Source organism: Peromyscus eremicus, chromosome 6 (assembly GCF_949786415.1).
Source record: "Peromyscus eremicus chromosome 6, PerEre_H2_v1, whole genome shotgun sequence".
In the NCBI taxonomy this organism is placed as follows: Eukaryota; Metazoa; Chordata; class Mammalia; order Rodentia; family Cricetidae; genus Peromyscus; species Peromyscus eremicus.
The window spans coordinates 40942440-40959970 of NC_081421.1; the positions used below are offsets into that span (position 1 = coordinate 40942440).

The window sequence follows — 17531 nt, forward strand, 5'->3', positions numbered from 1 at the left end:
CACTAAGCTGTGGTCAGGAACAACAGGATTCTACTCAGTCCTGAGCCTCACCACAAAGGATCCAGCCAAAACCGCCAAGTTCTGGGTCCCATCTGGAGCCCTCAGCTCGCTGAGACCTGTGTAACTATGCTTCTCTGGCCTGCCTGGTGCTGTGGTCCACCACTGGCCTGAGACCACTGCAGCCATGCGTGGTGATGCTAGCTGGAACACAAGTGCACCTCATGTGACATGCAGGCTTCTGCCTGGGTATTCAGGCTCTAGCTGCAGAGAGATCTACAGCCTCAGCACTGAGTTTCAAGGCAAAGTTCTACACCTATTTCTGCCATAAGCGACTTGCAAATGAAATCTCTTTGAACTCTTTGCCTCAAGTTGAGGGTGAATAGTGGAGGCAGTCCCTTGGCTAGCAAGATTGGTGCTAAGTCGTGTCACACCTGAACCTACAGCCTTTAGAACTGATATAGTTCTGGCCACAGTTGGCAGTTGTGGAGGTGAGAACCCAAGTCCATTACACCAAGATGAGAGATTCCTGCCTTACTCTGTGGTGGATCCAGAGACTCTGTGAGCAATGCCTGGGAGCAAGGGCCGTGGGGTCTGCCCAGTAGTGATGAGATTGGTACTGGGTCCAAGTCTAAGGTGTTAACTTCTCCCCTCCCAAGAAGAGGCAGCTCTCTCTAGGTCAGCATTTCTCAACCTGTGGGTCGAGACCCCTTTGGGGATCAAATGATCTTTCACAGGGGTCGCTTAAGATCATCTGAAAACATGAATATTTACATTATGATTCATAACAATAGCAAAGTTACAGTTATGAAGTAGCAACAAAAATAATTTTGTGGTTGAGGTCACCACAACATGAGGAACTAACTGTATGAGAGGGTCGCAGCATTAGGAAGGTTGAAAACCACTGGTCTAGGATGTTTGATTCTTGGATTTGTGGATTTCCCTCCAGCTTTCTCAGCCAATGCTTTTCATTAATACGCTAAAAACCAGATCCTATCATCTCTCATCTGGTTTCCTTAACTCTTGTGAAGGTTGTTCATCTGTAAATAACTCAGATTGGTGTTTCTGTGAGTAAATAATTCCTGCTTATGGTCTTGCTATGCCCTTTTCAGAGGATTTTTGTAAGTAATTCAGTGTTTGTTTTTAAGTAAATTTTTGAAAGAAATCCAATTCAAGCCCTTCCTCATAGTGTTGAATCTGGACTCCTCGGGCCTTTTGCTATGTTTCTTCTGTTTTCTGCTTCCGCCCCTAGGACTGAAAGGCTCCCTCCAGAGGCTGCAGCTGGAATACGTGGATGTGGTCTTTGCAAACCGTCCCGACAGCAACACCCCCATGGAAGGTGAGTAAAGAAATTTAATAAGAATAAGAAGCTGCAGAATTGCTGGTCCTAGCCAGAAGACTGTTTCTACTCACAGTAAGTAATGAATATTCAGACCGATAAGACAGAATAAAAAAAGCAAAACCTTTCCCATGTCCTTTATCCTCTGCATTTACCCTGACAGCCGATAGATAGACTACTTTTTCTCCTCCTCTTCCTCTTCCTTCTTCTAACCTCTTCTACCTTTATTCTTGGTGGCTTTTCTTGGTTGCAAAGTATTCATTTTCTCCAGATTCATTTCACTTTCGTGAGTTCATCAAGTAAAACAATTACATGAATCAGAAGGGGTTTAGAACACAACCATCCTTTCCGAGGGACTCCTCTGACAACCTTCCTTTTCTACAGGGACGCTAAGTCTGATTAGTTTCCTGGGTAATAAATGCTGAGTGCTGCGGAGAGCGGAGATTTGACAGGAACGCTCGAATGAGGCTCTTTTTTGCGGTTTGGTTGTTGATGCTCAGCAAAGCTGTCCAACTGTCACCTTCTGTCAGAAAACCACAGTTTGTCCCCTGGGAAAACTTTCAGAACATTCCTAAAGCCACATTTCCTTCATTGTGCTTGTTTGCCAAGCCTGCCTGAGATGGCTGGGAAATAAGATGGCTTGGGACCACAAAATGGAAAAGGCTATTGAGATTTCCAAGCATGTGGATCACAGTGACCTGAGGATAGAGATATTTCTAGATGAACAGAGAGTATTTGGTTGGTTTGGGGTTTTTGTTGTTGTTAAGTTTTACAACATTTGGACTATCAATTTGTTAAGCACTCAAATAGTATAGTCCACATAAAATTACACTTAAAGTAATTTTGTCTTTGATAATTCAAAAAGCTGTCCACATTGTTGTAATAAATTCAGTTCTGTGAAGATTTATCCTTGCTGTCGGGTCATAGAAATTAAGGAAAATATAAATGTTTAAAGTTCATAGAAATTTCTCTAGGTTGCATTTTTGACCACACACACACACACACACACACACACACAAAAAGTTAGAAACATTTATCTCTTTTTTTAAAATCTTTTTTTTATTGCTTTGCCATTTATCTTTTCCAACTAAAGAGAAACTATACACAGATAACTTTATCTATATACATACCGTTTATATATCATACATATGTGTGTATATATCTGTCAAAACAAAGATTGTTTGATAAAGCAAATCATAAACTGTATTAGAGATATTTATTTCAAGGATACTATGTGGTCACATCATTCACAATGACACATTAAAACAGAGCACTAAAGCCATGTAGTCAGCAGAACTACCAAAGAACTCAAAAGGTGGTGGATTCTGAAAGGCTAATTATTTCCCACTGGAAGTGCCTGGTGGCTGGTGTCCTCTTCCGAATGGTGTCTTACAACTACATCACGTATATACACAGGACAGCAGATAGCTGGGTTTTTGCTGTTTTTTTTTTTTTCCCCACCCTTCCTGCATCCTACTTTACCTTTAATTTTAGAGCTATATTATCGTCCCTCAATCAGGAAATATAAGCTACACTATATCTACAAAAGGAGAGCCATATTACAAGGGTCTCTCAAAGAAAAACCATAGTTACAGTATGTGGGTAAAAAAAGAAGGAAATCCTCCAGCTACGTGATGCTAACAGGTTAAGTGCCCCTTGTATAAACACCAATGCTATGCTGAAATTTAGTTAAAAGAAGTTTCCAGGTATTTTTTTAAAGAATAGATTGCTGCTACCTGAGTCCGATAGGGTTTGTAGCAAACGCGTTATTATCTAACCTCTCCAGAGAAAACTTCATTTTCTCTAAGATGTTCATATAAAATTCCACAAAGGGAAGTAGGAAGCTCTTTCATAATGAGTCGTGGTCCTGAAGAGTGTTAAATGATGGGTATTTCCCACTTCTGATTAAGTCACAAAGCACAGACTTCTGTAACTGTAATTGGTAGCAATCACCCACCTTACTTATACTGGAAGGCAGTCTGCTATCTCTCCCCGCCCCCAGCCAGGGACCTACCCCAGCCAGCAGACAGGCCTACAAACCGCTGAAGTGAGGCTTATTCTCCAGGAGGGCTTAGTGGAGATGCTCTTCCGGCAGTTCTCATGAGAACTCGTCCCATTCACATGGCTTCTGTGTAGCTTGCTCCAGCTTTCTGACAACGTGCATCTAAATTCATGCAATTATTTGTAATTTATAATCACTTGTTTGTAGGTCAAGTAGAAAGGTCAGAGCTGAATTCTGGTCCTGGCAGCACAGACTTTATCCGAACAGAGGCAAGTGCTGTTCTGGGAAACAGAAAGAAAAAGGAAGTAGAGAGACAAGGACTGCCAGGTGGATTGGTGACATTAGCTCCTGAAATCCAGGGATAGGGACATACTGGAGTTGCTTCTACAGTCTACTTTAAGATTCATGCTGGAGAGTCGGGCGGTGGTGGCACATGCCTTTAATCCCAGCACTCGGGAGGCAGAGCCAGGCAGATCTCTGTGAGTTCGAGGCCAGCCTGGTCTACAGCGTGAGATCCAGGACAGGCACCAAAACTACACAGAGAAACCCTGTCTCGAAAAACAAAGCAAAGAAACAAACAAAAAAAAGATTTGTGCTGGCAATGATAAGTCCTGTGTGTGTGCATAACTAGAAGTTGTACATACATAATGGAGTCTACTTGGAGGATGACTAGGGTTTCTTAAAACAGTGCCTAAGAGACAGGTTGTATATTACCAAAACTACACTTTGAGACCCTTCAGTGACTGTCAGTCAGTGTAACTCTACAAGCCTTTGTCCAACCCCTCTAGACAAAATGGCAAAAACATCTTCAGATATTCACCCAGCCAATTTCTTTAAATAATAGTGAAGAAATCATCTTGAATATCATTACATGATATTGTCTTTATTGTCTCCATACATCACAACTTAGTTGAATTCATTTCTATTTGCTTAAGTTGTACAACAGTAATTACTAGGCAGATATTGTTTAAATGCATATGAATCAAAGCTCCAGGGCCTCAGCATTTGTAGATCTTCATTCACGTAACCATCCCTTTCCAAATCTATAGAGTTGGCACATTTCTTTTAAACTGGAGAGGCCGAAGCATTTCCCCACTGAGGCAGCCCAGCTAGGGCAACACTAGCCCTTCGCCATTGCTGATTACCCAAGGAAGTGTAGTAAAACAACCAACAGGGAACACTGGACACAAACTATGCGAATGTCAAGATCATGTGTGTGCCCACTTTGGGTATCTCTAAGTCACATTTTTAAATAACTTCCATTTGAATCTGATTAAAATGCCATCCCCATTTATGTGATCTGTAGCATGAATCAGTGTTAATTGGGGGCGTCTCTAAAATAAACCAAGATGAGTTTCGGCCAATTTCTGCATATCAAACTGCAACCAATTGAGCCAGAAAAAGATCAGTCTTTGCACCTTCTTTACCATATATGGGCATCGTGTATCCCATGAGTCATTGCTACCCATCCCTCCTTCCATTCTTGCCAAAAAATCAAAAGACAAAAAGCAAGTCCTGTCGAGAGAATGGTGGTGAATTCCAAGTGTGCAGTCGGTGGAGAAAACTAGAAGGCGTTTCATTTGCAATCTGCCACCTGATGGAATACAATTAGACATTTTGTGGTGAAGGGAAGATGTGACAGCAGAGGGGAGCTTGTGTGCCGTTCCTTCCGTCCTTCTCGTTATTTTTCATGGTTCACCTAGTAGTAAGGCATCTTTCCTTCACAGCAGCTGCCACACCATCTGTCTCCGCTATACTATCTGGCAATGGTGGCATGTTTTCCAATCGTAAGAAAAAATTCAGCCCCGCATCCTGTGTCTCCCTTCTTATAACAATATCTGCCTCCTAGTAGAATCACTGAGAGTTCCTTGTCTCTATGAATCTCAAACTGTTCATTCTTTCACTTCGTAAGTCAGCATGCATTTCAGATTCTTCTCTTGAGCTCACTATAGGAGAAGGTTCAATGCAACTTAAGTCACCTGCCCATGGACTGGCAGAGACGCTGTGTCCCATGCTAGGAGGGTTTGGGCTTGTTTTTCTGCTGTTGCCAAATGCAGGGTAATTATCCGGGAAGAAAGCCATTGAGTACCACTATAGTTGTGAAATGGAGATAGCTGTGAAGTGTAGACCACTTGTGAATAATAGCAAAAGTAGAACCCTTTAATATATAGACTTTTAAAATCTACTGACAGAATATGATGATGTTTTTCAACTTAAATTACATTTTAATAAAAACTTAATTTAAAAACAGGCTTGAAATCAAGTCCTTTCATTTAGAACTCATTGCCAAAACTAATCTCCTCGAATTCCTGCATCATTGAATATTATGTCTATACTAATTACTGTTCACACTGTTCATGTTCTCCTTCTTGCGGGCTAGTTCAGGCATAAAGCAACCCAGATGTCTTTATTTCAAATAAGAGTGGGAAGACCAAAGTTAGTCCCATTGATTCCCACAGTATTAATCAAGCAGCAAGTTCTAGAAATATTAATTTCTTCATAAGTCATGTTTTTTCATTGTTGCTACGTTCAAACAGGAATCTATGGATATTTGGGCATCTAGGATATCCCTAACAACTCAGAAAGCAAGAAACCACAGAAAACATTTCAACAGCCTAAATTGTCAGTATTTTATCAGTTATAAAATACTGGACCCAGGTAGTTTATCTTCCAAAGTAAAGTTTCTAGAACAAAAACTTTAACCACCTGAAATTTATATATGTCATTTAGCTTCAACTGATCAGTGCATCAGGCTTTAACTTTCATTATCATCCCTGATGGGTGCCCCCACCTTGTCCCCAAAATTATAATAACAGCAAGAAGAAACCCTCGGCAAGCTATATGATGATGCTGTCCCAGAAAGATACAATGCAAGACACTTACACAACTTAAATTATTTATTAAACACACTAAAAAATTTAAAATAAACAGATGGGTTTCATCACAACAGTATTTTAACTACACGTACCACAAAATTATTATTTCAATATGTAGTCATTTTTTAAATGTGAAAATTCACTCTTTTCTTACTAAGTCTTTGAAATCCACAGTACACACCATAATTTGGACCTACACATTTCAAACACTCAAGAGCCACATGTCGGGGGAAACTACCCTGGATGATCACAGAGGCAAAAAAAGAAAAAAAAACACACACACACACAAGAAAAACAAACAAACTCTTCCCACTCCAACAGAAGCCAGGGTATCGGTCCCCTTTGTGTGGCTCTGACTACAGTGCCTGGCAGAAACAACTCAAGCTGTTCTGAGAAATTTCTAAGAGATATTTCAGCCCATCATCCCAGGGAAGGCATCACAGGGAGCATACAGCACGGCCCATCATCACAGGCAGCATGCAGCACGGCCCATCATCACAGGCAGCATGCAGCACGGCCCATCATCACAGGCAGCATGCAGCACGGCCCATCATCACAGGGAGCATGCAGCACGGCCCATCATCACAGGCAGCATGCAGCACGGCCCATCATCACAGGCAGCATGCATCACGGCCCATCATCACAGGGAGCATGCATCACGGCCCATCATCACAGGGAGCATGCAGCACGGCCCATCATCACAGGCAGCATGCAGCGCGGCCCATCATCACAGGGAGCATGCAGCACAGCTCATCATCGCAGGCAGCATGCAGCACGGCCCATCATCACAGGGAGCATGCATCACGGCCCATCATCACAGGGAAGTCATTGCAGGGAGCATGCAGCAGAGGCTCCGCTGTCTCCAACATCCCAGGAACCAGAGACAGGCCAGACCTGGGAGCCAGGCTGTAAGCTTTCAAGAATGCCCATAGTGACTTTTGGCAGACAGGCTCAGTTTCTCAAAGGTTCCACACCCTCCCCAATTATTGCCATCAGTTGGGTACAAGTGTTCAAAATATAAGCCTGTGGGAACTATTTTAGATTCTGCCCCGACCCCCAGAGGCTCACATTTACAAAAGCATTTAGCCCAGCTTCAAGGAGCCCCCAACTCTTAACTGTCCAACTTCTGTTTAAAAGTCCAAAATCCCAAGATGCGACTGATTTTTTTTTTTTTTTTAGTTTTAGTTTTACTTTTTGGAGACAGAGTTTCTCCATGTAGTTTTGGTGCCTATCCTGGAACTTGCTCTGTAGACTAGGCTGGCCTCGAACTCAGAGAGATCCACCTCTGCCTCCCAAGTGCTGGGATTAAAGGTGTGCGCCACCACCGCCTGATTCTACTGATTCTTAAGACAGTCTCTTATCTGTGAGTCCCTGAGAAAATAAACTCAATTGCACACTTCCTATGTGCAATGGCACAGAGTAGACATCCCACCACAAAAGGTAGGACGTGGGAAACGTGAAGAAAAACTGACAAGAGCAAGATCAGAACCCAGGAGGGAAACGGGAAATCCCACAGCTCCGTGTCTAGCACTCAGGGCGCGCTGCATCATCTGAGCTCCAGTGCACCGGAGCAGTCCGCCTCTTGTTGCCTGCAACACACATACCCTCCCTCCTGAGCTGGCTCCATTCTTTCACTGCAGACTTCCTCAGCAGACATCCTACACCTCCTGGGGTCTCTGACTCAACTTGCTTTACACTCGCAGCTTCCTGCACAGCCTACTCAGGGGCTCCCTACGGGGAATCCAATCCCCCTGCCTTCCCCCCCTCCCCCCCCACACACACACACTGCCTGGCTTTTACTTGCAATTCTTGTGTTCTGTGTGCCTGAAAAGCCAATATCATGTGGATGATGCCAAGTTCTGCTTGAGTCTGAGAAGTGAGCAGGCCCCCTTAGACCATGGCGGCATGGGCCTCATGGTAGTTTGATGCTGGGTGTAGAAAAACACTTCCCTGTTTCCAGCAAGGCACCCTGGCTACTCTCTCTTCACAGGCTTCCTTTCAAAGTATGTCTTTCAGATAAGTCTGCATTTTTATACCCCAGAGGCTTCAGTGGATGAGATCTTTCCCACAAGACATCTTTCTATTTCCTCTGTGCAAAATATTTTGCTTTTGTTAGTGATACTAATTTCTTTAACAGTTATGGCCCCTTTGTCTCTATTTGATTTGTCTGCAACTTTGAATACACATATGTTAAATTGTACATTTTCAGGCCCAAGTAAATCTTTCTCACTTCCTTCTGTTCTGCTTTTGTCCCTGACTCTCACTGTGAACCTGGCTCATGGCAAACAGCAATAACGATACTACAGCATGATTGTTGCTCTGTCTTGAAATTCCCTCCACCAAATAAATACATTCGTTACTTTTGAACCCAGAATAGTAGCTGAAGCTGAAAAAGAGAAGCAGCAATGGAGAGAGGTGGAGTTCACCCCAAAGTGTTTCTCCCTGTGGTCTGTGATGGATCTCCTCATCGGAGCCATATTTCAGCCAGGAAGACAAAGCGGAAGAGACGATTTCAAATCCAGGCTTTGTCCACAGTCACACGACACAGGTTACTGTCCCTAGTCAGGCTCAGTTCCTCACTTAAAAGTAAAAATGCATAAAACGCAAAGCACTGTGGGGATGGGTTGATGGTGCGGGTCTACCACCTCCCTCATCTTGAGGGCAAAGAAGCATAAGCCTTATTTGTGGAGTGCACCATATAATGTACACACGTAACTCAGAGGTAACTAGGGGAGACATCCGAGGCCTTGAAATTATAACATGATAATAACCCAACAAAGGCCAAGTTACTGGGCTAAACAGGGTCTGTGAGGTCGTGGAAGGACCAAGCCAGAGGTGGCAATATAATTGTGTCATAAGCTGTTTGTTTTCTCCTTGGAATATTGTCCTGCATTAACTTAATCACAGATTTTCCAGGCTTCAGTCTAAAAGCTGGTCTTGTGCTGACAGCTATTTTCAAAGTTATCTCCAAAAAAACACAGAAGACCAGCTCATTCTTAGTTGATATTTGCTGGATTCCTGCCATGTGTCAAGCACTTTCTGGGCACCTGGGAAAACTAGGAGTGAATAAATCTGACAAAAATACTGCCCTTGTAATACTCTTGCTTGCTGTGGAGACAGATAATAACTGAGACGGTTACATTAGGGCTGGAGAGATGGCTCCATGGGGAAGAGGCCCTGCCACACAGGCACAAGGACCTGAGTTCCAATCCCAACAACCACATAAAAGGCAGCTATGGCCATACATGCCTGTAACTCTGGGATCTTGAGGAGTAGAGACAGGTAGATCCCCGGAGCTAGCCATCTTGATCAAATTGATGAGGTTCATGTCCAGTGAGAGGGAATAACAGGGGAGGACAGAACAGGACACCAGACGCCCTCCTCTGGCCTCTACATATGACCTCACACACAGACATATGCACACTTTCATACACCATACATTTGTAGAGAAATAAATGAATAGAATGTGTGAATCACATAACTTATCAAATCAATTAAAATATAGCACAAGAAGAAATAGAGACCCGATAGAGATGGCTAAAGCAATTAGGACTGAGACCTGTGGAAAGACCCAGACGCCCAAATCTTAGGGTACTCAGAGGTCCTGGGGTCCGTTCTTCCTCTGTCTCCTTGGCCTTCCCCAGAGTGATGTTGTTATAGGGATGAGATATGAGAGCTGAACAATAGCACTCAGCGGAAAGTACCTGGGTCGGTGGAAACACACAGGGACACGTCAGCTGGCCAGTGGTTGCAGTTCACCGATTCCCTAGATGCACACCTAAGGACCGTTCACGTGTCTTACGCAATGCGTGTTCAAGGCGAGAGTGGAGACCACCAGTCGGCAGCTAACTGAAGAACCTGTTAAGTTGTCATGTGTTTCACTTGTGATCAGATTTCAAAAACACACTTGGGAGACTAGAGAGCGAGCTCAGCGGGTCACTTGCTGCTCTTACAGAGGACACAGGTTCAGTTCCCGGCACTCACATGGTGGTTTTCAACCATCAATCACTCCAGCTCCAGGGGACCTAGTGAACACCAGGGACACAGGTGGTACACATACATCCATGCAGGCAAAACACTCATGTACATAAAATAAAAATAATTCACTTTAAAAATTAAAACACATGGAGAGATGTTATGAATATCCCATATCCCCATTCTTTCCTTTCCATGTCTTGACTACTATCACACGGTAGTTACTAATTTTAAGGGACCTCAGAGTCGGCACAGCAGACACCAAATTCTCAGCACAAAGGGGGTTTATTTACCCCTCCCTAGAGGGAGGGGGAGAGGCTGCCTCTGGATAGGGCAGAGACGGAGCCAGAGACAGACACTCTGCAATAGTGGTTTTTAGAGATAAAGCGGGGGAGGCATGCTAGGATGAGTTGGGAAGTCCCGACTGAACATGTTAGCCAGGGCAGCCAAATAATGAATTTTAATTGCTGGACTTTGGTGTTTTGATTGCTGGACCCTGGAGTTTTAGCCAGGCATAAGGACATGGCCAAATAAGGGAATATGCCTTGGGAGCTAGCTTTAGGGAGGCAATCTAACCGGTTAGCAAGGGGAGAACAGGAGAAGGGTAGGACCCTCCACCCCCCCCCCCGTCCCCCTACCCCTAGCCCCACCCTCACCACCCCACCCCACCACCACCCCGGCACCAAGTTTGCCACGTTTGGGCCTGTTGGAGAACCCATCACTAACCCTGTTTTGTAAATTCTGCCTATGACTCACAAGCTGCTTGCTTTCCACCTGGTATCATTTATTTCCTTGTTTGTTTTTCTTCCTGGAGAGCATGCAGCAAGGTCAGAGTACAGAGCTCACACTCTAGACGGCTGGCATTTCACAGAGTCTGGTTTAGAGAGGCCCGAAAGTTCTGTACATGCATCACAAGTTCGTCCCTTTCAGAACCAGAGCCCTGGCTAACACTGTTTTTCCAGATCTATGGACTGAGAAAGGAGCTTTAGAAGAATTACAGGATGCTGAAAAGTTAAGGTTGCCAAAGCTGAAGGATATATGTGAGGAAGAAGCTGACTGTAAAGAAAACTACTTCCTAAAATCCGGTTCTTAATCATACAGTGGCCGGAAGTTGGATTCCTAATGTCATTCTATAAAATCTTAGTGGGACTGGATAGTCTTGAGGAAGGACATGAGAATGCTCTATGCAACTTAGCAGCTTCCTATGCTCTCTCTCCTCCCTTATCTCTCCATCTTTATTCAGGTGTAAAAATAGAGTGAGTCAGCCCCTACTAGTATATTCAGAGAGAGAAATAAGGTGGGCTGTGTCTTCTCTAGTTTGTGGACCTCAGCAGGTTTACATGTTGGTGTTTTTGCTTTTGTTTTTGCCCCTCCACTTTTTTCCTTAAACTGTTTTCCATTACAAAGATGGAGAGAGAGAGAGAGAGAAGCAGGGTGGACGGAGACTGTGAGAGATTGTTTCTGCTCACCCCAGCTGTCAGGTGAAGACAGAGCTGCTTAGTATTCTATCGGTGACTCATGAGCACTTCCTCTGTGGGATGTCAGTTCCCTGAAAGACATCAAGAGATGTGACAGGAGTTAGCTCAATATTCTGAGGACATGTTGACTCACTCTCAGGAGAATCCATTCCTATAGGTTCCTCCCTGCACCCATGCAGATCTGCAGAGGCATGCATCGAACTGGAGACTAACACCACCCACACTGGTGCTCTAGGCTGCACGGTGGGGCTGCACAACTTAGCAGGTCATTACTGAGCGGCATTGCCTCTAAGGGTTCCACAGCATGCATGCTTAATGGGGTGAGCACCATTAGGGTGCTCCTGCACATTCCCTAATCTGTAATTCTCACACAGTGGCAATGGGATTAGCAAATATCTCACAGTCCCCTTCTTATTTTCTGTACAAAAAGAACAGGGAGTGAGTTGTTTTGTTAAAGTCCTAGATGTTTATAGGTGTGCTGAGAAGATACAATGCGAGGACTTAGGTGCCCCATATGGATTTGGATGAGCTGCTTAGACCAACTCCTCCAATTCCCATTTATAAATAGGAAGAATAGAAAAATCACATTCTCTTCCAAACATCGTTGTGAAGAATTGTGTTCGTTTAAATGGAATTGTCCCTATGAACTGTAATATCCAGCATAAATATTTCAAGGTGCTTATTGTTGTTACATATGCTTATGTTTTAAGATTTTACATGCACAAGATGAAGTTAGAGTTTCAGCTAGGTCCGAAGACACAATTGCAATATCAGAACGAGGTGACAAGTCATGTCTACGTTTTCATAGGAAAAGGTCGAGAGCTGGTTCCATGATTGTTTTCCTTCCTCCAAGTTTTTGAGAAAACTAAAAATTACAGAGACGTTGGAAGCATGAACACTTGATGTGCTTCTTCTCTATGGATCAAGCTGCTATGGGCTATGCCCGCTCTTGCTCACTGTGAACATTTCACCCATGAACACTTTCTCCGGTATCTCGGAGTCATCACAAATGACATGGGACATTGATAATGACACAGTCGTCATACGCAAGGAATTTCAATATACCCCCTCAATCTAGCACTTGAGGCACATTCCTGTTTCCTCCAGTGTCCTTTAAGGGGTGTGTTTGTATTGTCTTGTTTTTTTTTTTTTTCTTGAGAAGAAAATGGGACAATTTGACTGAAAATCCCACCGTGAGTGAGACCGAGGGATGCTGCTGAGTGTACAGCACTTGGCTAGCATCCATGAGACCCCAGCACTAAAAAAGGAGAAGGGAAGAAAATAAAGATTCCTACAGTGTTGTGTAGAATGTCTTGTTATGACTATTCAATCTCTTTTCAGCTAAAATGATTTCTCTACCCCATTTTCTCTTTAGTGACCTTGACTACACAAACAAAATGCCCTGGGAGTTGTATTGGAGAATGTCTCCCAACCTCAGTCTGTGTAACCCCTTCTCATGATTAGATTGAGCTAAGCACCTTTGGTAAGAACGCTTCACAGGTGTTCCCCGGTGTCTCTCTCCAAGAGTCGAGAAGGGTCACCATGTCCCACTGTTGTTCAGTTTAAATGAACCTTGCAGGGTGAAGCCTGGCAGGCATTCCCCACTATGGCACCATTTCTTTGACTTTTACTCAAAGCCTCTGTGTGACTCTGTGTGAAGAGCTGACACCCCACAGCCTTACTGCTGACATCAGCTGTAGTGGAGCTGAGAGATGGTGACATCTATTCTATAAAAGGGGCTTTCCTTTTACCCCCTCTCCACTCAGTTCCAGCAATCTGGAGGTCACTCTAGCACAAGAATATGGAGCTTAAGAGAGCAGGGAAGAGAAGGGATCCAGTTGAGAAAGGTAAATTGGAAGAAACCCCCATGCTGTGAGCTCCATCCACCCCAGCAGGGAGGAGGCAGGGCTGCTCTTCACCACCCTGGTTGAGGTGGGAAATTTCAGGGCCATTGAGTTTTCAATGTAGCGCTTATGGCTGAGGAGCACGGTGACCTGGGACCTGACTCTAGTCTGGGAAAATCTAGAAGTGAAGTGTTGGGCCATCTGCCTTGATGGCCCAGCTAGCTAAGTGCTGCCTCCTGGGGATGACAGACTGTCTCTTAGAGGGTGTCTAGAATTGGGGCCAGGGATGGGGAGGGGTACAGAAAGTAGAGAAGTAGAGAAGTAGAGGAACCCACCATACCCCAAACTACTCTCGCCTTCTTCTAGGCTGTACAGGCTCCAGGTGGGGAGAGGGAGAAGAATTCTAACTTAGAGTGTTAATTAAACCTATAAAGGGTATGTTTAGTGCTTAAAATTATCTTCAGAATGCCTAAGGGTAGGCAGAAAAGCTCTGGGACAAGTGTGAGATTTCACTGGGGCCAAGGGAATAAAGGACAAACAGGCAATGCAAAAATAAGACCAAATGATTACATTACCAGTCATGTTCCCTCCACATACTCTGTGTTTTAACATATAATCTTAAAACTGTCTGACTTAAATTCCACATGTTAAAAAAAAGACCTTCCATTACTTCTAGAAAACATTCATAATAAAATACCATTATATCCTAGATAACTAGAGTGTAGAAATATGCTTGTGTCTTAAGATTCAAACCTCCACAAATCACAAAATTGGGTATTTGGCCATCTTTGCAGTGTTTATACATTACCTTCTTCATACCTATCATTACACCCACAAACCCTCCTCAGGAATCTGAAGACATATCTAAAAGCTTCACTTCTGCTCTGGGGAGTAACCATCAGTGTTCAAGGCCTAGAAAACATATGCCACAAAAGCTTCAGCTCTGCAATCTGAAACATGCCCATCCTGTCTAATGGATCTCCATGCTAAGTCTTAATTTCAGTAAAGAAATCATGAGGCTAACTGGCTTCAACTGACCCAATCACACAAAAATAATAAAAACTAAACAAGAATATCTTTTTAAACTTAACATTTAAAAATCCAAATATAGTCCATATATTACTTATAACAGAAAACCAGGTTGTGAGTTTTAAGGGCCAGCGGATGGGAGGATTTGTGCAGAGCAGTAGAAAGGGAAAGAACATGTCACCAACATCGTCATTTACTGGGATAAATGAAACATATTACATCATTGGCTTTGAAACTGAAAGCATTGTTGCAGAACAAACCCAATTTCCAACTAGAAATGAGTGTTTTTATATAATGAGACAAAGAAAACACCATCTGACAAGAATTCACGTAAAACAAAACAGAAGGGAAACTGGAAATGTTAAAAGCAAGAACATCTTAAGAAAGGAAGGATGCAATTCCGTTTCTCCACCTCATTTCCCTACTCCCTTCCTGGGAAAAACCAAATTGTCAAGACCTTTTCTCAACACACCAAAGGATACACTCTAAACGTCACTCCATGAAACTCAGGGCAGCCCAAACAAGAACATGAGAGAGCACAGCACCCAGGTCCAAAGCTGGTTCTCTCTCTTGTTCACACCCAACTACTGTTTATTACATGTCCACTGCATACCACAGCATACACAGGCTCTTCTAAACAGAAGAAAGCCACATCCCTGTGGGACAAATTTAACCTAGGAGAGGAGGTAAGAATGAACAGTACGGCAGTAAAGAAAAGTTTAACAAGTAGACGATAGAGGAGGGGAAATGCTATGGGAGAGAGAAAGCAATTAGGTCATGAGGAACAGAAATACTCATAAAACTGCCAGTGAGCACAGGGAGATGAGGTTTGAGTATGACCTGAGGGGTCATGTGACTGACTAGGAGAGGGATAAAGAGATCGTTTCTTCTGGAGAAAGTGAGAAGGCCCTGGGATGAGAGCTGCCTATCTTGTTTGGGGGCAGCGGTGCAGCAGAATAAAGTGTGACAGTGTAGAAGATGAGCCAGGTGGTGGGGTGTAGCATGAATCTTAAAAGTTCTTATTAATAAAATCAAACCCGAGGCCAGTTATTGGGGTCAATGCTGGTAGATCAGAGAGACAGAACAAGCCACAGCTATCTCACCTTGCCGGATCCTCACCTGGTCTTGTCTCCTCAGACTGGAGGCCTCTAAGTCCTCATCCAGAATGGATCTCAGCTGAACTGTTGCTTGAAAGCCTGAACACTTAACCAGCCAAATGCTTAACCAGCCAAATGCCTCTAGTTTCTGGTCCTCCCGCCTTATAAACCTTTCTGCTTTCTACCACCACTCCCTGGGATTAAAGGCTGCTTTCTGGGATTAAAGGCGTGTGTCACCATGCCTGGCTGTTTCCAATGCGGCCTTGAACTCACAGAGATCCAGAGGGATTTCTGTCTCTGGAATGCTAGGATTAAAGGCGTGAGTGCCACCATTTTCTAGCCTCTGTATCTAGTGGCTGTCTGTTCTCTGACCCCAGATAAGTTTATTAAGGTACACAATATTTTGGGGAACACAATACCACCACAGTGGGGCCAGGTCCCTGGGGCCCTCTGAGTTTTCAGTCAAGAAGTGATGTGCCTTGGGTTGCATTTCAAAAGGATCCCTCAGCCTGAATGTGAATGGATTATTGGTGCAAATGTTCCAGTGAGGAATTATCTTAAGAACTGGCCACCACAATCTAGGTGAGATGACAAGGTCATATGAGAGCGCTGTCCAGTGAAGTGCAAAGGTGGTCTGAGCTTGGACCATATTGAAATAAGATGGGTTATTTATGGACATGACAGAAAGAATAGAACAGTGGATGACTCCATGTTTTAGGCTTGAATCACTGGAAGGATAGAGATGCTCTAAAGTTTTGATGTAAACTTTAGGTGGTTCTCAACCTTCCTAATGCTGGGATCCTATAATACAATCATGCTGTGGTGACCCCCCAAAATGAAATTATTTTCATTGCTACTTCATACTGTAGTTTTGCTACTGTTATGAATTGTAATATAAATAGTTTTAGGGCTGGAGAGATGGCTCAGAGGTTAAGAGCACTGACTGCTCTTCCAGAGGTCCTGAGTTCAATTCCCAGCAACCACATGGTGGCTCACAACCATCCGTAATGAGATCTGCTGCCCTCTTCTGGCCTACAGACATAACACTGTATACATAATAAATAAATAAATCTTTAAAAAAAAATAAATAAATAGTTTTAGAGACAGAGGTTTACCAAAGGGCTTGTGACCCACAGAGAATCACTTCTCTAAACAGGTGTAGCCAAAATGATAGGGAAGTTTTGGGCTTATCCTCTTGAGTTTGAGATGTCCATTAGATAGCCAAATAGAGATGCTAAAAAAAAAGCTGGACACTGAATCTGAAACTCAGGGGCTAGGCCTGACATGGAAAGACGTAGATTTGGGAGTTGTCTGCATATGAATGGTGTTTAAAATCTTAAGAACTGATAAACTCACATACATAGTAAAATAAATAGAAAGAAAGAACTGAGACTAAGCCCTAAAGTTCTCCAACATTCGTTAGTTTGGAGGAAGAGTGTGGTAACCTAAGAAGGAGGTAAAGAAAGCCCCTCAAGAGAGAAAAAGATTAGTGCATCAAATGCTTCTTTAAAATCACGTGAGATGAACCCAGAATCGACTACCAGAATTAGCAGTGTGAAGGTCAGTAACTCACATGGCAAGCAAAAGTGGGAGATTAAGTAAGAACCTCTTAATCTTTACTTATGGTTTTCTTATTTGTGGAAAAAAAAGTGAAAGAACGTCTGGATTCAGAATACCAAAGTGAATGTCTACTCATCATCCTAAAATGAAAGATCATCCAGTAAACAGAAAAGGAACAGAAAGAGAGGGTTCATTTGAAAATGGCAGACATCTGAAAACATAGAGCAGTATATATGAAAGTAGAAAAGGAGGAGTGAGTTTAGTTGGTTGTTCGATTGGTTGGATTTTGGTTGGTTGATTGGTTAGTTGTTGGTTGGCTGGCTGGCAGGTTGGC

General features: G+C 43.4%; 1 protein-coding gene and 1 long non-coding RNA gene across 4 annotated transcripts in view; one reads left to right on the forward strand and one right to left on the reverse strand.

The window, feature by feature from the left end:
* Positions 1-17531, forward strand: part of Kcnab1 (potassium voltage-gated channel subfamily A regulatory beta subunit 1) — a 242741-nt gene that overhangs the window by 185636 nt on the left and 39574 nt on the right. Inside the window, exon 8 of the mRNA XM_059265427.1 lies at positions 1250-1336. Within this exon, the coding sequence (XP_059121410.1) occupies positions 1250-1336 (87 nt within the window). The remainder of the gene's footprint in view (positions 1-1249; positions 1337-17531) is intronic.
* LOC131913065 (uncharacterized) overlaps positions 1-17531 on the reverse strand; it is a 61223-nt gene that overhangs the window by 19921 nt on the left and 23771 nt on the right. For all 3 annotated transcript variants that reach the window (XR_009379807.1, XR_009379806.1, XR_009379808.1), the window contains one exon: positions 11659-11738. This is a non-coding gene — a long non-coding RNA (uncharacterized LOC131913065). The remainder of the gene's footprint in view (positions 1-11658; positions 11739-17531) is intronic.